Source organism: Podarcis pityusensis (genome assembly GCF_964106645.2).
Source record: "Podarcis pityusensis genome assembly, chromosome: 15".
Classification (NCBI taxonomy): Eukaryota; Metazoa; Chordata; class Lepidosauria; order Squamata; family Lacertidae; genus Podarcis; species Podarcis pityusensis.
The window spans coordinates 3,627,797-3,650,904 of record NC_138040.1 but is presented as its reverse complement, the minus strand read 5'-3'; the positions used below and the strand labels follow the sequence as shown (position 1 = coordinate 3,650,904).

The 23,108-nt window shown below is 48.0% G+C and overlaps 1 protein-coding gene across 1 annotated transcript in view; it reads right to left on the bottom strand.

The window, feature by feature from the left end:
• Positions 1–23,108, bottom strand: part of NXN (nucleoredoxin) — a 102,125-nt gene that overhangs the window by 5,251 nt on the left and 73,766 nt on the right. Inside the window, exons 2-7 of the mRNA XM_080983118.1 lie at positions 19,528–19,645; positions 18,788–18,921; positions 17,541–17,641; positions 15,480–15,586; positions 10,069–10,248; positions 3,405–3,529 (exon numbers count right to left, since the gene is read on the bottom strand). Coding sequence (XP_080839244.1) covers positions 3,405–3,529; positions 10,069–10,248; positions 15,480–15,586; positions 17,541–17,641; positions 18,788–18,921; positions 19,528–19,645 — 765 coding nt within the window. The remainder of the gene's footprint in view (positions 1–3,404; positions 3,530–10,068; positions 10,249–15,479; positions 15,587–17,540; positions 17,642–18,787; positions 18,922–19,527; positions 19,646–23,108) is intronic.

Sequence of the window (23,108 nt, the reverse complement as noted above, 5' to 3'; positions counted from 1 at the left end):
CGGGTCCCCAGAGGCAAGAGGGCGTTCCCAGCACCTTCGGGGGCCAAGGACAGCTGGCGAGGGGGCGGGTCCCGCCAACCCCCTATTATTGGTGCCCAACAGGTGCGGGACTGGGGAGTCTCCCCCCCTTTCACTGCCCCCTATTTATTTCACCCCTCCCTTGTCCGTTTGTTATTTGCTTTTAAAAGGGGGGAGACGGCACAGGGAAGCTCCGCCCACCGCAAAAAAGCGCAGGGCCCGTAAATCAATGCGGTGGACGTGGTGGGAGCCGCCCTCCCCCTCCCCGCCGCGCATGTGCACGTTACCGCAGCCCCCTTTCGCTCGCAGGGTTAGCGCAAAACAACGCCGGGGGGCGTCATCCAGGAGCTAGAGCGTGGGTGATGAATGGGTCATTCAGGCGGCTGTCAGGGAGCCTGCAAGCAGATGGCGTTGGAAATGAATGAAGGGCTGTGTTTGTCAATGTGGGGCTGGTCCGCGGAGGGGCTTTGGGGGGAGAGCGAGAGGGAGAAAAGCAGGAGGAAGGGGGGGGGGAGAGAAGGGAATTTCCCGGGGCTATCTGGGAGGGAGGGAATAGGGTGCTGGAGACCTTTGTTTTAGAAGGCATTTTTTTTACAACAAGGAGCGCATTCAGAAATCCCCGGGGGTGGGTGGCAGGCAGGCATCTCAAACATGTTAGGGGGTCGCGGGGCAGGGGGAAGCGTATGGACGGAGGAGCAACAAAGGTCTGGAAAACGAGGGGTGGTCTCTGGCAGGAAGGGAACGCCACGTTCGTTTGGCTCACTCGGGAAACAAGGGGAATGACCACATGTCCCACTGGCCCCCTTGGAGCTGAAAAGCTGAGCCATGTCTCGGGCAAGGCCCCCTAATTTACATACTCAGCCCCCAAAAGTCCTTAAAATAAAAAGGAGTGGGGTGAGAGAACATAAGAATCACATTGCTAGATCAGGCCAAAGGCCCATTTATTGCAGTGTCCCCGGAATCTGATATTCAGAGGTAGACTTTCTGTGGACAGGGAGGCTCTGTTCCAAACTAATTGTGGCAAATGAGTTACAGTCATACCTCAGCTCCCAAATGCCTTGAGAGTTAAATGTTCCGGCTCCCAAACGATCGAAAACTAGAAGTGAGTGTTCCGGTTTTTTAATGTTGTTTTGGAAGCCGAACGTCTGATGGGGCTTCCAACTGGCTGCAGGAGCTTCCTTCAGCCAATCAGAAGCTGCACTTCCGAACGTTTTGGAACGTTTGACTTCCAAGGTACGGCTGTACATGAGAAGACCGGATGGCTCCGATCCAAATGGAAGCCGGTCAGCAAAAGCTACGGAGGGGAGCCAGGTTGGAAGGGAGACGGCAGTCAGCAGTCTGGAAATGTCCCGGCACACAGGGGTTACACACAAACCCCTTTTGACTGCCAGCAGCCCACACATAAGGAGACAACAGGACACCTGAGAATGTGCAAAGGACCAGATTTGAGTTTGGTCCAGGGTGCTGAAAATTCTCTTAATGATCCCTTGCAACTCTTTGGCAAACAAATGTGCTCTCTCTTTCTCTGTCTCTCTCACATCACACACACACACACACACACACACACACACACACACTTGCCACTTCTGAATATAAGTAAAGCTCTGAGCAACTGTGTCAGGTTTCCAAGTTAAATCTCAACGGACACGACCTCATCTTGTTCCCAAAAGCCTTCAACTTAACCATGCGCCTGGGACAGTGTTTGGACTGTGTGCTTCTCAAACAATTGAAGGCGCATAGCTCAGTCAGTAGAGCATGAGACCCTTCAAAAGATTCCTGCATTGCAGGGGGTTGGACTAGATGACCCTCGTGACTCCTCCCGGCTATGATTCTATGATTTAAAAAGCATCTTTTAAAATGGGTGCAGTGCTTTGCTGACATTAGCTTTCTCAACCCTTACAAACCACCCTGCAAGGAGCGCCAGTATTATGTATTGCAGATTGGGGAGGCAGGTGGAGGCCTAAGTTAACAGTCTGTAAAGCCTCACTTGCTCACCGACAGCAGACAAAATGATAAAGTTCCCTTTTCTGGACTGAACCACATCAGACTGGATACGAGAAGGGAAGGGATCACATGGTCAAACGCTCCTCCAGACTAAATTTGTTCCACATAGAAAGCTGGCATGTCAGGGAAAAGTGGTCTAGCCTAAGCTTCTCACCTGATAGGCAAGGTTTCCATTTATTGATTGAGAAAATATTGAACTGTATGAAAGCCACAACCATGAACTGTAATCTGCGATGGTATATTCTACGGAGGACATCTATTTGGTAACTTGCTGTTGGCATGATATCGGCCTTAGTCAAGCTATTATCTAAAAGTATTGCAGGAAGGAGGGCAAGGAAGTGCATCCGTAAAATGAGGATAGTAGTGCTTTCCTACCTTGCAAGAACGTTGTAAGCCCACCTAGAAAGTTCACGGCTGGCCTGAGATTTGAACCAGCAGCTTTACAGCTTGCATTCTTTGACCCTGAGATAACAGTCATGGCTTTGCCTAAAGCAGCAGGGGTGGGGAAGCTCAGATCGGCCCTCAGGGCTCCCCTATGTGGCCCTCGGTCCTCTCCCTAGGCCACATCCCCTCCCCTCTATGAATGTGCAGAGAGTGAGACACCTCTGACTTTGGTGCAGCTGGAAAGCAACTTCCTCTACAAATTTATGCATCATCCTTTGCTCCGCTCACTCTGGCCTCGCCCCAAGCCCAAGCCTATGGCCCTTAGAAGATCACTGACAAGAGAATGTGGCCCTTGGCTGATGACACTTCCCTCGCCTCTCCCCTGAGGAATTCTGGGTCTTGTAGGCTGGTGAGGATGCTGAATTCTGTTAAAGAACCCTTGCCCCTTTCCCATCACAACAGTTCCCAGGGTGCACGGGGGAAAGGGGCAGACAGCCTAGTGTTGTGGCTTTCAGCTTTTAACAGATGCCCTCCCTAAGAGGAATCAGAAGCCCACAAGCATTAGAAGCCAGCTATGCCCAGGGACGCAGGTGGCACTGTGGTTTAAACCACAGGGCCTAGGACTTGCTGATCAGAAGGTCGGTGGCTCAAATCCCTGTGACAGGGTGAGCTCCCGTTGCTCAGTCCCAGCTCCTGCCAACCTAGCAGTTTGAAAGCACATCAAAGTGCAAGTAGATAAATAGGTACTGCTCCGGCAGGAAGGTAAACGGAGTTTCCGTACACTGCTCTGGTTTGCCAGAAGCGGCTTAGTCATGCTGGCCACATGACCCGGAAGCTGTACGCCGGCTCCCTCGGCCAATAAAGCGAGATGAGTGCACAACCCCAGAGTCGGCCACGACTGGACCTAATGGGGGGTCCCTTTACCTTACTATGCCATGTGCCCATGCAAGACCCACCCCTTTTCCCCACTGCCGTGGCTCCCCCTTCCCTGGCCGTACCTCTCCGGCAACGAAAAACAGCAGAGGAGCCTCTTCGTCTTTGGCTTTGTATTTGGCAATTATTTTCTCGGCAATGGGCTGGATCAGCTGCTTGGCGGCCTCGGACTCCCCGTCGTCGTCAGAATCTGCAGGGCAAGAGATGTGGAGGAAAATGATACACATCAGCTTCAAGGTTCCAGTCCTCACTTTTTAAAAGCAACTCCTGTCTGTGTATCCTGGGAGGGCTTTGTGTATGGTGCAGTTTCAGCTACATGGAAGCTGAATGGCACAGCAAAGACAACACACACACACACACACACACACACACACCCCAGGTGCTTTCTACACTTATGTGAAATTGTGGCATGCATTTGTTACTGGAAAGCGTCGAATACACCCCAACACACTTCTTCAATCAGCTTAGAACATTATAAGAAGAGCTGGGTCAGACCAGAGGCCCATCATAATCTAGCATCCTGTTCTCACAGTGGCCAACCAGATGGCAGATTTGACTCCATGCTGCCATCACTGACGGCAAGCGAAATCAAGTACATGAACCAAAGAGCCCTGCTTGATAAAGCCCGTGGCCATGCAGCCTGACATCCTATTCTCACAAGGGCCAGGGAAGCCCACATGGGAAGCGGGGTGCAATGGCGACAGCCCCCCCTCATTTGTGATCCCCTCCTCCTGGTGAGTCACAGGCCTACTGCCTCTTGCACTGAAGGGAACTGAATTTAAAGCAATCTCTAAAAACAAAACTAGCCAATTCCAGGTAATTTTTAAATATGAATGAATACCTATCAGGGCAATCTGTATAACAGGGTCTGATATAAAGTTATCGCTTCCCACGTTCCTAAAAGTTGTACGATAGATCACTGCTTTGGGGGTTTCTACAAACAGTCCCCTGTTCCAACCTGCTCCGAGTTAAGGGCAGCGGTTTGGGGCTTTGACAGTCTCTTTGTCTAAAGCCGGGTGGAATGCGCAGGCCTCATCCGCAAGAACCCCGAAGGCCAAAGCCACATTGCTGACTCGATTAGGAACGTTTTGAATGTTGCGGTGCTTGTGTCTGGATTGGCTGTGTAATTTCAACCATGGGATGTCAGCCTGCAAAGACCCGTGAGATGAACTCCCTATTCCTCTCGCTTTTTAAAAATTTAAACAGAGAACAAGAGAGGCTGGAGACACAGACAATCCCACCCACCCTCTGTGTTTGCATTCGGGGAGAAAGATTAATAATGGGATTAATTTTTTTCTCTCCCCTTCTCCCCCCACCAACAAAGCTAATTGGCTGCGCTCCAGCTCCTGTGCCTCCAGGGTGACCTCCCAAGTAGGTGGCAAATATATACGGCACAAAGCTGATTAATAATAGTCACAGATGCAGCTCTGTGTAAAGACACATACACACACCCCTCCAAGCTGTTCTGAGGCTCCTGCTGTTTAATTTAAAGGAGGGGGGGTCATGAGGAGAGAGAGATGGAGAGACGGGGGACTGTAAAACGGGGCTTTGCTGTCGGGCTGGATCGATAGGGGAGGGTGTCCCGCAGCTGAAAGGACAGCTGAATTATCCGGGGAACTTTCAGAGCAGTTTTTTTTGGGGGGGCATGTCACAGGAAGCCAGGTCCTGCGTCTCATCACAACCCCATGAAAATACTGGCAAGAATGCATGATGTTGGACCTGGCTCCAAAATTTAGATTCCAGAGAATCAAAAGCTTCTTTTTAAAAAAAAAAAAAAAATCAAGTTTCTAGTCCATTTGGGTGCAAAGATGTTCAGAAAACATGGGAGCAATGCCTGCTGGAAACTCAGAAGCCACAGGGAGGGAGGGTGTCGTTTTTGGTATCTAACTTAATGCAGCAGCAATTCAAGTGTCAGAAGGCACCTGTAACTTGCTCGTTGATTTTCACGACGACTGTTTCAAAAGTTCCTTGTCCCTATCCCTTTTTGTTGTTCTTGTTGTTAACTTTGCTGCATTAAATGTGCATTCTGCAGCTGACCTCCCTTGCAATGTTTAATTTCAATTTAATTATGTCGCTTTGAATGTATGCTTCATATTTGACTTTGTTCAATCACGCTTCATTCTGGATTGTTTTATTTGGTGTTTAAATGTGTTGTAAACAGCTTTGATATTTTTTCCCTTAAAAATAGAAACCGGCATAGAAATGAAAATAATAATGATAATGATAATAATAATAATAATAACAATAGCAGCAGCAGCAGCACCTGAAGAGGAATTTCAGGAGCCAGAGTGGTGCAGAGGTGAAGGGGGGGGCAGCTGTAGAACAGCAAGATCTCTATAGAGTTATAGATGCTGTCAGGCGACAAATCCCATCAGCACCTGCGAGAATGGCCAATGGTCAGGGGATGAAGGGGTTTGCAGCTGACAAAATCTGGAGGAAGCCACAGTGGCTACCCCAATCTAACTTTATTTATGTACTTTGTAAAAAAATTACAAACCTCAAAATAGTTTACAAAAAGAATAATGCAATAATGCTATAACCCACCTTGAAGGGTGGGTATATAAATAAACAAATAACCAATAAAATTATCAGTACAGTAAAAACCGTTCTCTGAAAAGCATTCAAAAAAGAACTAAAATCAACAATAAGCTAAAAACAGATCAAAACACATGCCAGCATTCTACATGTCATGTCTGGTTTTGCCTAAACCAGAGGTCAGCAAACCTTTTTAGCAGGGGTCCGGTCCACCGTCCCTCAGACCTTGGGGGGGACTGAACTATTTTTTTGGGGGGGGGAATGAACGAATTCCTGTGCCCCACAAATAACCCAGAGATGCATTTTAAATCAAAGGACACATTCTACTCATGTAAAAACACGCTGATTCCCAGACCGTCCGCGGGCCGGATTTAGACGGCGACTGGGTCGGATCTGGCCCCTGGGCCTTAGTTTGACTACCCATGGCCTAAACAAAAAGGTTTTTAGCGGGTGCTGAAACAATGAAGATGCCTGCCTGATGTCAAGAGCCAGGGCGTTCCAAAGGGTGGGTTTTGCCACATTAAATGATGGATTTCTTACAAAGGCGGAACAAGTATTATGTGGCGCCTCTAATGGTGCCAGTTCCACAGATCGAGGCAATATATTTACTAGGGTAAGGCAAAGAAGCTGAAACAGCCTCATCAAGCATAGCTATGTGCTAACTCCCATATCGTCTACTTATTCTTTTTTTCAGAGAGCAGGGTATAAACAAAAATAACATGAAATAAACCATATAAGGAAGATAGAAAAACAATTTATTTCTTTGGATTGTTGGAATACTTTGTCAGTCTTGTTTGCTACACGTATAACGAGTAATGAAATAAAAAAGAAAGATACTGTATTAAGATTTTTAAAGTAACTGGGTGTTATATATAAACTACGAAGAAGAGCTACAGATGAAATATTAACTGCTGTCATTCATTCAGGCTAATTTAAAACAGCATTTGTGAGCCATGTGCTGTTGTAGCTAACGACTGCATTTAAAAATTTGGACTGTCTTGCAGGTTTATTATGTTTACATTATCATTTCAGCACACTTTTATTGTATTAAGGGGCCATTGTCTGGTATTTTAATATGCACTGGTCTAGAATCAATCAGGGGGGAAAGGAAAATATAAAAAAGTGGAATGAAACTGGGTAAACTGAAAGGTTTTCAAATATTCAGCTGAATTAATTGCACAATTAGCATAGGTTCCTTTTGATATGAGATGGCTGGATTAATTGAATTATTGATCGCCGTGATTATATATATACAGGGATGGAGCATCACTAGAGCTTTCAGTATACATGTATATATAAATTTATTTTTAAAGAAGAAATACAGAAACAACAACAGCCCTAAACCAGGCAAAAAAGGAAAAAGGACAAGGTTTTCCCTAGGCAGAGTAATGACAGGTACTCATTAGCAGAGGGCTTGACATTTGTCATCATGGCAACAGATAGAGTTCTAGGTCATTTTCACCCCGCAAGGACACAGCACGATCCGCCCTCTAACTGAACCCCTGGAAACGATTCCTGGATTATTTGTTCCCCCCGCTGAATTTCTGCCCCACAGGCAAGCATGGAAGGGGGTGGTGGATGTTATTATGCTGCTGGGATAACTCTCTTGCAGAGTGGTCCATCATTAGCCAGACGGGGCCGCCCTATCAATCATTCCCCACTCACCCGCAGGGAGCGCAACAATCTATTCCCACCCCCGGCTACAAGAGTCGGGTTCCCGGTGGGCTGGAGGACCCTCACGCAGCAGCGCTTTGCTGAATAAATAAGAAGGGTCACAGTGAGCTCAGCTTGAACAGAGAGCTAGAAAGCGGAGAGGAGAGTGAATTACTAGGGGGCAGCGGTGAGGGGGAGAACTAGGCTGACGAGCAGAGCTGCCCCATCCCAGTAGGACAAAAAAAGACAGCTTCGCCTAAGACCAGAGACTATCGTGTTTGTTTCACATATAACACACCTCGAGAACTGATGATGACATAGATAAAAACGTATTCCACTAAAACGAAGGCAACTGCTATACATGCTTAAAGCCGTAATAAATAAAATGATCTATCTGAAGAGATACCTGATCAACAGACATGAATTCTGTTGATCAGGCATCTATTTGGATATATCATTTTGGGGGTTTTTAAAAAACAAAACAAAAACAAACAAACTGACTGTGCTATTTATTTCTGTAATGAAATCCATATACTGCTTGATTGCAACATAGCCTCCATTAAGCACAATCCGTCACATTGATTTTGTTGGACGTTATCATTATTATTATTATTTTTTTTGCATTTAAGCATGTATAGATATTCCCAGTCAGAATACATTTCACCTACAGCATTGTGAAAAATTGTATGACTCATTTCGTTGTAGCATTTTAAGCAGCAGCAAGTCTTAATTATCTATCTATCTATCTATCTATCTCCCTGATCCAGTTCACTGTATGAGAAACAATTTTTGCATTTCCCTAAACACTTTTTGGGGAGCTGGGGGGAAGGTAACATTTCAGAGCGAAACAAACCTCAATGGTGCAATCTGAGCGCATTTAAACCCAGATTTGGTACTGTTACAACCAGAAAACAGGAACAAAATGGCGAGAGCCTAGTTTGAATATCCACGTGTCCGTGGGTCTGTCAGCTTCGTGTGCGTTTGTGTATGTGTGTGCCTAAGCACCTCGCAAGGGAAGGACACAACTGCGATAAAGGCAGGAGATGTACAGCTTACACAAGCAGCGTTGCAAAAGACGAGCCGTTCCAAGCACTAAACGGTCTCAAGTGTGCGCTCGTGCGAAAAAGCGTTTGTGTATTTTCAAGCACTTTGCAGACAAAACAGCGCTTTACAAAAGGTTAAGCGTGAGATCAAATCTAAAGCAAAAGAATTAATTACGTGGGGAGGTGTTACGCTCACCGCCCCCGTTTTCCCCCACGGCCGCCGATACAAACCGAGAACTGTTGGGGTTGGTGGGGGGGCTTAGATGTACGTGCCGTGAAAGAAGCGCAATTGGCCCCGCACTCCAGGGGGGTTACAGACAACCACATTCAGACACAGCTGGAGTCCTCGGTTGGGTGGAGGGGGAGAAGACTCCAGGGGCAGAAACAGGAAACGGATGAATGTGAGGCTTGGAGTGCCGCCATTGTAAGGGAACTGATCAGGCACAGCATGGCTGCAACAGGGGAACAGCTCATCCGATTAAGGTACCACATCACCGTGGGTGGGTGGGGTGTTGCTTGCAGGGGGGAGAAGTAGCCTCATGCTGAACGGAGATTTCCACTGGGCTGGAAGCCCTAACCCAGATTCAGAACCGGAAACGACAGCTGTGTTGCTAGTGGGAACACACTGGGGAAGAGAAGATCGCAGCTGCTTTGCTCTTTCCTGGGATTTCCAGAGCAGGGTGGCCTCCAGATGTTGGACTACAACTCCCATCAGCTCCAGCCTGCATGGCTAACAACCAGGAATGATTGGAGTTATAGCCCAGTGATGCCCAAAGAGCCACTGCTTCCCCATGCCTGGGATTAACACGTCACCCAAGCCCGGGAACGGAGTCACAGTCTCTCCTCCTTAACCCTAGACTTGTCCTATGGCTGCAGGTTGTGGTCACGGAAGAGAAAGCCTAACAGCGAACCCAGGGTTTGGGGAGCACACTAACCCAGGGATGGGGAACCTTTTTCAAGCTGAGAGCTGCATTCCCTTCTGGACAACCTCCCAAGGGCCACATACTAGAAGTGGGCAGGGGCAAAGGGGAAAAGTGGGCAGAGAAAGAAATGCAGATTTTGCCTTTGTATGGTATGATAGTTTCTAACACATTCACATTCTCTCTCTCTCTCTCTCCTCTATTCTCCATCCAAGCAAGCAATAGGCATGCTCAGAGTTCAAGGGCACATTTCCAGCCAGGCCCATTAAAAAACAAAAACGAAAAAACAAGGAGGGTTTGAAACTAGCCCATGAGGATCATGGCTTGGAGAGAGTCCCAAGGGCCAGACAGAGGCATATGGAGGGCCACATCTGACCCCCAGGCTTGAGGTTCCACCTGGTATGTTGCTTCTGGCTAGAAACAGGGGGGGTGTTGCCATCTTGAGGACTGGAAAATTTCCAAAGCCACTTCTACAACTTTCAGGAAGAGGTGCTGTTTCTGATCACTGCAACCTTCGGGGGGGGGGGGGGAGAGAGGCAGGAGTGGAAGCGGCTGCCGCAGTTGGGGGAATCCCTTACCTACAAAGAGGACGAGGCAAGGGCCCTCGTTCAGCTGGACGGCGTTGGAGTCGGTCAGCTCCAGGACGGGTTTGGGGTGCCAGGGGAACTCCCGGCACTCGATGTCGTTCAGCACCTCCACCCGGCCTTGTCGCGTGATCACGTCCCCCTTGGGGTCCAGGACTATGAGGGTCGGGATGCCTGGGATAGGGAAGGGACAAAGATAAACAGCAAGGTGAGCCTCTGTGTGGGCAAGATGCATACGAAGAAGGAGACGGTGATGCTCAGTAACAGAGGATTTGCATGTGGACAGTCCCAGCTTCAATCCCCAGTGGCTGGGCAGGTCCCCTGTCTGAAACCCTGCACTGCCAGTCAGTGCAGGTAACACTGAGCTAGATGGACCAATGGTCTGATTTGGTATAAGGAAGTCTCTTCTGCTCTGTGGGGAAGAAAACCACGACTTAGTTGCAAAGCTCTTTACTCAGAACCATAAAGACTGCAATCTTACTGCATTTGCTCTCAGTGATGGCAGCATATAGCTCAATCTGGCTTCTGGCTGGTCACTGTGAGAGCAAGACTAAATGATCCAGTGGCCAGCCTCTTCCTACGCTGCCCTCACTCGCCATTTGACTTCGCTTGCCCTCAGTGATGACATCACATAGGCAAATCCAGCCTTTGGCCTGATTCCACAGCTGGACTCTTCTGATGTTAACTTTCACATACTGAAATGTTCAGCCACTTGGGCGTTTTCCTACCCTCCTTGCCAGTCACTTTGGATCTCTGGATTGCTTTTGCCTACTGCCCTGATCCCCCTGCTGCCTTGGAAAAAATAATCTGACAGGTGTCAAGCGATGTCCCGCCTGCAGCCACCACCTGCCACTTAGCTGTCCAGGAATCAGGTTTCCCTAAATTGTGGCTAAACAGTGATGAGTCTGCCTCCTTCTCTAGTAGGCGGCGTGAAACTGGTTTCATGTAGGATAGTTAATAAAACTGGGTTTTTTTGTTTTGCGGGGTGAGGTAGGAGAAATTCATTCATGAGCAAGATCTATGTAGCACTAAGCCAGAAGGATGGAAGTAACAACTCAAGAGCGATGGGTGCCGCAGGGCTCAAACCTGCAGCTCACCAGGACAGGAGCTGCTTCCTTGCTTATTGAGCCCCTGCCACGTTGGCCAGTTTCGAGGAGGGACTGACACCCCACCTCACCAGCCAAGGAGTCAGTCAGGTGAGCCACAGGATCACAGGAAGCAACCTTACACTGACAAACAGACCACCTTTGCAAAAAGCGAAGTCTTCAGCTTTCATAAGGACTAGGATCTTGCTTTTTAAAAAAGAAAAAAAGTATACTATAAGTAATGTGATGAAATGTGGTATATACCAGTGCATATACTGAGGGCCTTCTGGCGGTTCCCTTGCTGTGAGAAGCCAAGTTACAGGGAACCAGGCAGAGGGCCTTCTCGGTAGTGGCGCCTGCCCTGTGGAACGCCCTCCCACCAGATGTCAAGGAGAAAAATAACTACAAAACTTTTAGAAGACATCTGAAGGCAGCCCTGTTTAGGGAAGCTTTTAATGTTTAATAGGTTACTGTATTTTAGTGTTTTGTTGGAAGCTTCCCACAGTGGCTGGGGAAACCCAGCCAGATGGGCGGGGTATAAATAAAAAATTATTATTATTATTATTATTATTATTATTATTATTATCATCATCAAGAATGAATAAATAAAAAATAAATCTGATATGGAAATTTTTTTTGAGGTGCTGAAATTGGTGAGCAACAGTTATTGTTTCTTTTTTGTGGTGCTTTATAGGCACATCTGTTGCAATCAAGCTCTCTCAGTCAGCAGATCATGACTCTCTTAATCTCAGGGTCAAGGGTTTGGGCCCTACGTTGGGCAAAAGATTCTTGCATTGTAGGGGGTTGGAGTAGATGACCCTTGTGGTCCCTTCCAGCTCCCCAATTCTATGAGTCCTCTGGTTCTGTTTTAAATTTCAATATAATATCCTCACCCCTGGCCAAAGAATATGGAGCAGGGTTCACAGCCGGCTGTTGCCAGCCAAGTCTTTGCCAGGAATTTGCCCCACAAGCCGGCTGCCTTCAGAGCTTCCAGCTCATTCCCCACATTGTTTGCATTCTTCCTGCAACAGCTGCTTTTGTGCGGTGACCTACACCAAAAAAAAAACCAAGTGATGATTTGACACGCAGGGAGAGGGGAATAAATCCCCAAACTTTGTGCTGAGAGGAAAAGCAAATTGAAAAAAAGGCACACGGGAGCACAGCAAAGCTCAGATCTGCTGAGGAGTCTAAGTGCTGCCACTCTGCACGATACCCTGATCTGGAAGAAGGAGGAAGCCAATGATGGTTTCATGGACTAGGAACTGGGGAAAGTGGGTCTCTAATCCCTGCTCAGCCTTGAAACTCTCACTAGGTGGAAATGGGTCAGGCTAGCCTACCTTGGAGGGTCATTGTGAGGATTAAATGGGGAGAGCCATGTAATAATAATAAATAATAGTAATAATTTCAGCTCCATTATAGATGAGAAAAGCCTAGGGAACATGAAGCATTCAGTACCACTTGGCACAAAGCCAGCTATGTTTTATTTAGAGCAGACCCACTGAAGATACACTTCGGCCCATTGATCTCATTGGGTCTACTCAAAGTGAAACGTAGCTGGAGGCAAGCCGAAGTCTTTCATTTCATCTACTTCACACCTGGCTTCAGGTTGGCAGATGTCTGGGTTGTAGCAAAAGGCAAAAGAACTCTGAATAATCTTATTTTCAGGGAATGAATGCGGCCCTCCAGACCTCTCTATCTGGCCCTTGGGTCTCCCTCACAGGTCACAGCCCTCACTGTCCCTGATTCAGTATTTTTGCTGTGCTGAGAATGTGCCATTGAACTCTGAACATGCCTCTTTGCTTGCTTGGATGGAGAATTTAAGAGGGGTGGGTGTCTATAAACTAGCCCACTGTACAAATTTTTTTATTTGTTGTTCCACCCACCTTCCCCTCTGGCTCTGCCTCCCACTGGCACACGGCCCCCAGAAGCTTGTCCAGAAAGCAAAGTGGCCCTCAGGCTGAAAAAGTTTCCCTTTTTGCAATTATTTTGGCAACAGGGAACCCTGAACATAGGAACCTAGAAAGTGACCTTCTACAGAGTCAAATCACAGACCCATCTAGCTCAAGATTCTCTCTAGATGTTATTGGACTCCAACTCCCATCAGCCCCAGGCAGCTTGGCCAACAGAGAGGAATGCTGGGAGTTGTAGTTCCAACATGATGGCCTATTCCCCCCCCCCAAAGTCTACAGCAACTAGCAATGGCTCCTCAGGGTCTCAGAGAGAGAAGGGTCTTTAACCCACCACCTGCCACCTGATTCTTTTAAAGGGAGATTATGTCAGATGCAGAACTGGTGGCTTTCAGCCTGCACAACCACATGCTCTATCGGTGAGCTACAGCCCTTCCCAAGGTCAGGGGCTTGTGGGGATGAGGGTGGAGCCCTCCCTTCCCCAGCGCTGTGAATGGAAGCTTTCAGACACTCCCCAAATTAAGCCCTCGGGGTCTGTGTACAATTTCCTCCTGCAGATTTGATTTTCTTTTTTCCTTTTGGCAGAAAAAAAAATAAAGTTAAAGCAAAAACCACCTCCAGGGCACAAGGCCAGAGGAACAAGAAAGCCTGTCGTTACCCTACTCAGGAAGGAAAACAGAACCAGACACACGCAGCCAGTTTGGAACATCTCTAGCATAGCCTTCCTCAGCCTGGTGCCCCTGCCAGGTGCTTTGGACTCCAGCAACCATCAGCCCCAGCTGGCACAGCCATATTTTGGGCTGCAGATGTCCCCCCTACTTACGCGCTACCAACTTGTGCGCAGCGCTGGAATTAAACAATTCCATTCGAACCCAGAAATGGCAAGAGAACTGGAGAGTCCTCGTGACTCATGAGAAGACCCTCCTTGGAGCCCAAAGAGGACATCAGTGAGGGTGGAGGAAGCCCCAAAGAGACTGGAGGCACAGAGGAGCTTTGTTTATGCCGCTCAGCCTCCCCATCTAACAACTGATGTACAGGGTAGCGCAGCAGTCGTCTTGCTATGTGTCCTCCAGCCTATAGATGACCCCAATTCTCTTTGTGGATGTTTTCGGATACAGTACTTTTGGTATGGATTGAAGAGAGAGCGGCAAAGAGGGTGTTTGGAGGGTGCTCCCCGCTTTACACAATTTCACTTATGCACGCAGGGCCCCAGAACGTTACCTCTGCGTTAAGTGGGGAGTCGCCTGTACAGCTCCCACCAGCCTTGTCTAACACGGGCCCAAATCTACTCCAAATAGCTCCAGTTTACTTTTGGGTGGGCTGAGAAAAAGGGGACTTTCGTGCCTCCCTAGCCATGCAAAGCCACAGCCCGTTCTTTTGTCCCTTAATGGGAGCCATAGAGTCAGAAGGTTGCCCTAATTTGCATAGCCACACCCCTTCCTCTCCCTTTCTTGATCACTCAAGAAGAAAAGTGAAGGAGCTTTTTTCTGCTTTCTCTTCCACAGGTCACCTGCCAATAGTGGGTGGGTCCAGAGATGAAGTGGGCGGAGCAACAAATGCAAATGCAAAATTTCGCTCTTTCATTCATCCAAGGAAGAAAGAGGCATGAATCAGAGTTCAATAACACATTCCCAGGGCAGGCAAAAATATTCAAGGAGGGACTTTTGCATATTCTTTGAACCGTTAAATTCCACCCACCCCCAAGATCAAAGGTTCATTAAGCTGAATTCAAAAATTTTGTTGATAGCCCATGTAGCATTTTTAAAAAATGGTTAAATCATTGTTCAGTGTCTTTTGGTTCTTGGCAGGGGTGTATTGGTTTTGAGTGTCTATCATTAACTATTTCATGCTTCCTTAGAAATCCCCTAAGGTCATTAGCAGGGCACAGCGGTGAAAATGACAAAAGGAAATGAGCAAATGACAAAAGCCGAGCAAAAGGTAGCTCCAAGAAAACCTCCCTCTTGGACAGAGTTAAAAGAAGGAGGAGAATGAGGCGAGGAATGCGCAGAATGTAAGATGCTGCCTTCTACTGAGTCAGACCATCAGTCCATCTATTCTCAATAATGTCGACACTAACTGGCAGCAGCTCTCAAGGATTCCAGACTGGGACACCTTCCCAGCCCTTCCAGGAAATGTGGGAAATCGAATCTGGAACCAAGTTGAGGGTTGGTTTTTGTTTTTTTACTTTAAGACGTTTATAAGAATTTCATACAAGTAAACATTTTATAAGAGTTTTACACAAATATCCCAATAACTGGGATATAAGGAAACATAAACATTACACGTCAATACTAAACCTAATCAATGACCTTTTTGTTTTGGCACTACCATTCCTAGCAAGGGCCAAAAGTATGTTATGCATGACACATGCAATCCTAGGAACGTTAGTTTTCGAAGAGGGTTTTTGTCCCACCTTGGATGCCGTAGAGCCGGTTGAGACGCGAGCGGCGAGAATCATCAGCGTACGGGACGGCTAGCCAGGGCATCTCGCTGAAATACTGCTTGAACGATTCCTCCGACCTGGAGGGGGCGAAGCAAAAGGAGGCAGCCTTTTAACCTTTCCAGGTGGAACACCAACCCTGCAGTGCGGAACGAGGTCTGGACTGCAGCGGACAAAAGCAGTCTGGTTGCAGTAGCCTTCACAGGGCTGCTGTTGTGAAATGTGCTCTTTGCGAAGGGCACATCTGTGAAGCTGATCCGTGCTGTGGATATGGCACGGGGGGCGGCCAGGCAGCAGGGCAGGGAGACTGTGTGCACCCTATGATTTATAAAAGCGTAACAACCATATTCTCCTGCCAACCTAGCAGTTCAAAAGCACCTCAAAGTGCAAGTAGATAAATAGGTACCACTCTGGCGGGAAGGTAAACGGCGTTTCCGTGCGCTGCTCTGGTTCGCCAGAAGCGGCTTAGTCATGGTGGCCACACAACCCGGCTCCCTCGGCCAATAAAGCGAGATGAGCGCCACAACCCCAGAGTCGGTTACAACTGGACCTAATGGTCAGGGGTCCATTTATCTTTTAACAACCATATTAAGGTTGATACTAAGGAAACTTATCCATCCATCACTCTGGGGCCAGACACTCCAACAATGGTTCCCCGCCCCAAGTGTACTTTTCCCCACTGTAATGAGGACTAGAAACTTGCTCTTCTTCATATACTGTATATATAAATAAGGCAGGGGTGAATGGGATGCAGAGTTTCTAAAAAAAAACACAAACCCAACGTCTGTAAAATTGTGGGATATATAAAAATACTGCCTAGGAAGTGCCACAGGGATTCTAAAAGCCACAGGAAGAGGCCACCAAAGAACAGCCTTGCACAATGGAAATGTAGTGCTAAGGTTGTCTGCTGAGTTTGGATTCGAACGCCAGGAGCTGAGCAGGACCCCTGATCTCAAAGCCACACTGCAACTCATTGGAAAAGGACACGCAACTTTACTGATATTACTGATATCAGTTGCTGTCTTTGAATTCCTTTTACTGTGGATGGGTTTTGTTAATCTGCAGCTGAGAGCCATTTGTTGCATTAGATTCCTTCCCTTCCTTTGCTCCTGACTACCTTCCTGATGGGACGCGGATGGCGCTGTGGGTTAAACCACAGAGCCTAGGACTTGCCAATCAGAAGGTCGGCGGTTTGAATCCCCGCAACGGGGTGAGTTCCCGTTGCTCGGTCCCTGCTCCTGCCAACCTAGCAGTTCGAAAGCACGTCAAAGTGCAAGTAGATAAATAGGGACCACTCCGGCGGGAAGGTAAACGGTTGTTTCGGTGCGCTGCTCTGGTTTGCCAGAAGCGGCTTAGTCATGCTGGCCACATGAACAGAAAGCTGTACGCCGGCTCCCTCGGCCAATAAAGCGAGATGAGCGTTGCAACCCCAGAGTCGGCCACGACTGGACCTAATGGTCAGGGGTCCCTTTACCCTCCTGATGCTTCCCTTGCTCTGCAGGCTCTTCCTCGGGTGTTTCTGGCTCTGCTCTCAAATTCTCTCTCTCTCTCTCTCTCTCTCTCTCTCTCTTTCTCTCTCCATGCCTGCCTTACCAATCCCTGATTACCTTCTAGGAACTAAACTTTGACACCTCTGTAGTGAGGGCACAGAACCCCTCCAACAGGTAACAAGCCTGGGAAAATATGTATGCAAGTGCTTATGTGTCAAGGTCCAGAGCTCTGTAACTTAACATTTCACCAGGCAACGGGTCACATGCACCTTTGAACTCAATCTTAGGGACTAGAAACTGTGCTTTAAGAAAACCGAAAGCTAAGGCTCTCCAAATGCTTGATTCCACACTAAGAGCTCTGCTAATGACATACAGCCCCTGCTACTGTCCCGCCTGCTTCTGGCACCCACTTCCCCAGTGCCATGGACCACCTGCCAATCCATTCTGACTGGCCAATAGCCGATCGCCTTTCATTCCCATGTCCTGTCTCTTCCCCACCAAGCGTAGCAGGAGCTGGTTCCAATGGCAGAGAGGCAGCTCTTACCTGTCTGCGCTGACAAAGACGATCTCGAATTTATGACCGGATTCCTTGATCTTACGATAGGATTCCACTAGTACCCGGGTGAGGCTTCTGCAGGGTGGGCACTGCAAAAGAAATAGCATGTGAAAGGAATACATTACTATTACACAGGCAGCCTCATGGCAAGTTGGAATTGCGTACGGGGAAAGGGTTTGGTCAACTGGGAGCAAGTGCTTTTCTCCCCTTCGGGCTCTCTACGTGCCAAAAATGACTTACCGTATCTTTTGCTCTATAAGACTCACTTTTTCCCTCCTAAAAAGTAAGGGGAAATGTGTGTGCGTCTTATGGAGTGAATGCAGGCTGCGCAGCTATCCCAGAAGCCAGAACAGCAAGAGGGATTGCTGCTTTCACTGTGCAGCAATCCCTCTTGCTGTTCTGGCTTCTGAGATTCAGAATATTTTTTTTCTTGTTCTCCTCCTCCAAAAACTAGGTGCGTCTTGTGGCCTGGTGCGTCTTATAGAGCGAAAAATACGGTAACTAGGTATGTGTAGGCAGGCAGGCTGCAAAACAAGAAACGCTGTGGACTACAACCTTCAGCACAGGTAAAGCCGGTGCAATGCAAATAAAGGGTTTAACAAGTGTTGGGCAAAAGATTCCTGAACTGCAGGGGGTTGGACTAGATGACCCTTATGGTCCCTTCCAACTCTACAATGCTAGGATTGTATGAACACACTCCAAATGCACTTCATATACAGCTGCTGTACAAAAGGAGTCTGAATCATAACAAAACTTTCTGAGTCACAAACCATGCAAAAATCCCCGCTATTAATTAAAAATAGAATTCTTCCCATTACAGTGGACGCTCAGGTTGCAAATGTGATCCATGCGGGAGGCACGTTCGCAACCCGCAGCGCCGCGTCTGCGCACATGTGGGTCACGATTCGGTGCTTCTGCACATGCGCAAAGAGCGATTTAGCACTTCTGTGCATGCGCGAGCACCGAAACCTGGAAGTAACCCATTCTGGTACTTCCGGGTTCGGCGTGGTGCGCAACCCAAAAACACGCAACCTGAAGCATCTGTAACCTGAGGTATTACTGTACAATCACTGATTATTCTTTACTTATAATTCATCGCTATGTTAGTCAATACATGGCTCTGCTTGTGATGACTCAGTTGTAAGGGGAAGGCACTCTGCACATGCTCACATGCACCCTTGAGCTCCATTCGCCAACCACACCCCCAAAGTGGTAAAGTTAAGAGCATAGCTCACCCAGTGTGCAGAGAAGTAAACGCCAACGTAGGAGCCCTCAAGGGTGCTGCTCTCCTGGCTCTGGCCATTATTTCGGAGGAGAGGCCCAGCAACCACGTCGCCGAATGGCCGGGCCCCCCAAGGGAACTCCAAACCTGGAGCAGGAGCGGGAGGAGCACAGCATAAAGCAGAGAAACGACTAACAACATCACAGCAGCACCCCATCTGTCTCGACCTGTATCCCCCCCAAAAGAGAATCCAAAATGGTGTCTGCCATCATGCAGGCCCAAGACTGGTGTCATTGCAGGAAAGTGCATTGTGGGAAATAAATATGGCAGCTAGGTTCAGTTGCCAAGCACTGCTTAAACCCTCACAATGGCCCAGGAGATGGAGAAGGCAATTGGCCCACACTTAATCCTCAATGGCATCTCCACGTGGGGTGAGGAAGACTCCCTGCCCCAAACCCTGGAGAGCTGCTGCCAGTCAGTGTAGACAAAACTGAGCTAGATAAACCACTCCTTATAAAGCAATATATAGAGATTCTAATTAAATCAGCCTGTAATTCCGAACAATGAGGACTTGAATCTTGCTTTGTTCTTAGGAGAAGAGCTGGAGCTGCCTATGCCTCCAAGAAGTCTTCGGTGAGGTTCGCCTGAGTGCATCGGCTTGCCTCAATCTCTGCCACGCTCTCAGAAAAGGGCAACCGTGACCCACGAGAGGCAATGGCGTGACAAGCAAGAGCATTAAACACACAGCCTTACCTTCTGGGTCATCTCGAATTACCAAGAGGCCGTTCCGGCACACAACCTTTCCCGTAGTGGCATCTATAAATATCAGCGAGGGAATGTTGGACACTCGGAACTTGTTCCAGAGTTTCAACTGGAGGGAGGGGGGAAAAGAGAGAGAGAGAGAGATGTGGTAATGAACTGCAAAAGCAAGGAGTGAAGTTATACTTAGAATCTTCTTGCCCCTTCCACTCTCCCTCCTCCCAGTTGCAGTCTCATGGTTCAAAAGCTCAGACTGTAAGCTCCTTGCGGCAGGGACCTAACTGCCTTTCCCGGTTACAACCAGAGGCCATTTTGAATCGAGATGGTGCACGGAACTGTTCAAAGCAGCGCTGATTTTAATAAATGAATTCAAAACCACACGGATTATTTTGGGTTTCTTAGATGTCCCAAGTGGCGCCAGGTATGATAAATTAATTTTTTAAAAAATAAGGTAAAAAGAACAAATGAAGAGACCTGCTGGGTCAGGCCAATGGTGCACCTAGTCTTCTCACAGTGGCCAACCAGATGCCCCAATGGGAAAGCTCACAAGCAGAACCTGAGCACAACAACAAGTCTCCCCGCTCATGAATGGCAGCAACTGGCATTCAGAGGCATGAACTAACTGCCTCCAGCAATGGGAGTGGAGCATAGCTCTTGCAGCCAGTAGCCATCAATAGCCTATCCTCCATGAATTTGTTCAATCTTCTTTCAAAGCCATCCAAGCTGGTGGCCATCGCTGCCTCCTCTGGCAGCAAGTTCCATTGTTTAACTATGTGCAAGCTGTTCTCTGGCCACTCTCCCCATTCCATGCATAAGATTCTATCATGTTGGAATGCGGTGATACTTAAAAGCGCACCATTTGAAATCGTTGGCCTTCCACCAACATGACTGTATGAGCCATGTGCAGATTCATTCAGAATTGATTCATGAGCAAAGACAACAGCCCTGCCAGGTGGTCAGTTCAACCTCGTAAAACTTCAGCTGCAGGAGCTGAAGCAAGGTGGGGTTGCGGGGAAGGACACACTCTGGAAAATGCAGTCCTCACTCAACCAAGTGCTCACCCTGACAACAGCAGGCCTGCACTTTAAAACATTTCCAGAGCCAAAAGGGTGGTTTTTTTTATGGAGTTTCCGCAGTCTTTAGAGGAGCTTCGGAATGTGTTTGCAAAGGCTCTGGACGGAGTGTCCACTTAAAGGCGGCTAAAGCCTTCTGTTTATTTGGCCGGGCTTTGCAGCCCTTGAGACCCAGAGGAAGGGCGGCTGGGGTTGCATCAGCTTTCCTTGGCTGGGAGACAGGCGAGCGGGTTTCTCCTCCCGTCGCAAGTCAAGCGATGTGGCAGCAGCTCAGATGCTTAAGTGAGCTGGAGAGGGCCTGCGCAGCTGGATCTCAGGAGGGTCAAGAGAAAAAAAAGGTCAGTTTTGCCAGAGAGAGGGAGAGAGAAGAGACGGAGGAGGGTGGAGAAGGAAGGGGAACCAGGCAGCCAAGAAGATCAGGTGGGGGAAATAAGCTCCACATTTGCTCCATTCACTAAACGGATTGATGCTGAGATCGCATCAAACCCAAGTTCTTTCTAGGCAGGGAGGCTGCAGCTGCTGTCTTTCTGAAACCAAGTGCTCTGCTGCAACCAAACAATGCAATTCAACGCCCGCAAGCTTCATTCAGCATTGTGTCAGCGAATAACACTTACAATCTGAACTGTATGGAATTCAAACTGTAACACACTAAAATACGAGAAATAAAAGCAACATTTTTTCAAAAAACCCTCAAAACATACAGCATCTAGCACAGGGTAGGACAATTGTTATTAACAGGCAGAACAAAAAAAATTCAAGTGGTCCATGGGGCAGGGGAAGTTAAGGGTATCAATGCCTTGATGGAAAGAAGTACCGTATGTGTCATTTGGACTACTGCAGGGGTAAGCAAAGGATAAACTTTCCTGCTTTTTTCCTCTCCCCACCTTATCCCTTTTTCCTTTTGTGTCACGTACTTTTAGAATGCAAGCTGGTGTTATTTAGACTGATTTGTAAGCAGCTCTGTAAGCTTTTCTGGCTAAGCAGTGGCATATAAATGCTTTCGATAAATGGTCCAACTTTCTAGTCATGATTAATATGGCAGAGAATACATGAGCAGTGGTTATTTCCTCTCAGCCTTCCAGGCTGAATTCTCCCAGCAGTTTTTACAGCAACCCTGGAAGGTAGACTGCTATCCAACCCTCCACCCAGTGCCACCAGACCACAACTCCTCATGGCACTGGAAATCTCCAGGCTAGACTACTGCTGTGCAATGTATATGGGGCTGCCTTTGAAGGTGGAAAGAGTAAATCAAATTGTCAGTCTCTAGCATCCACCCTAGGGACGCGGGTGGCGCTGTGGGTTAAACCACAGAGCCTAGGACTTGCCGATCAGAAGGTTGGCGGTTCGAATCCACGCGACGGGGTGAGCTCCCGTTGCTCGGTCCCTGCTCCTGCCAACCTAGCAGTTTGAAAGCACGTCAAAGTGCAAGTAGATAAATAGGTACTGCTGTGGCGGGCAGATAAATGGCGTTTCCATGCGCTGCTCTGGTTTGCCAGAAGCGGCTTAATCATGCTGGCCACATGACCTGGAAGCTGTACGCCGGCTCCCTCGGCCAATAAAGCAAGATGAGCGCCTCAACCCCAGAGTCGGCCACGACTGGACCTAATGGTCAGGGGTCCCTTGGTCCCTAAGATATGTAAAAATGGACGATCCAAACAAGACATGCTGAAATTCCTAAAGGTGAGACATTTTCACTATAATCCCCCCAGAGACTATTTTTTTGGGGGGGGGGAGGGGGAACAACACAACAGGAATTCCTCCAGCAGAACCTAAACTCCAGTGGCTTATTCCATCATTGTTCCCTGAGCATACTAGAGGGATGCCAAGATCCCTCTCGCTCCGTCTTTTCTGGAGGCTGGAGAGATTCCTGCACTTTTTTTAAAAAAATTAGCTGTTCCCGTTAAAAAGGAAAAAAGGTCTCATCCAATATTGCTTAAAAAACTCAAGAGAACAGGGTGTGTGTCTCCCTCCCCACTTCAACTCTTTCCGTTGCTAAGCTACAATAATCGCTTCAACAGCTAAACACTCTTGTAGTTTGCCTCGCTCGATGGTCTGAAAACACCACAGCTCATAGCTGGTGCAATCCTGACAGTATGAGTCTCGTAGGGGGAAAGAGGGTGTGGGGGTGTGTGTGTGTGTGTGTGTGTGTGTGTGTGTGTGTGTGTGTGACTGGTGACTGATATCAGCTTTCCAGAACCCGGAAAGCATTGGATTTTTTGGACTACAACTCCCAGCAGCCCTGACAAGCAATGGGGCCGACAAGAGCTTGAACCGTAGTAAAGAAACCATGGCTTCGGATCGTGGTTATAGAAAACCAGTGTGGTGCAGTGGTTAGAGTGCTGGGCTAGGCTCTGGAAGACCAGAGTTCAAATCCTCATTCGGCTATGAAGCTCACTGGGTGACCTTGGGACAATAAGTTTTGTTGTGGGGATGAAATGAGTTCCTTGGACCAACAGGTGGGACATAAATGCAATTAATAAATATATAGCATGTGGCTCTATA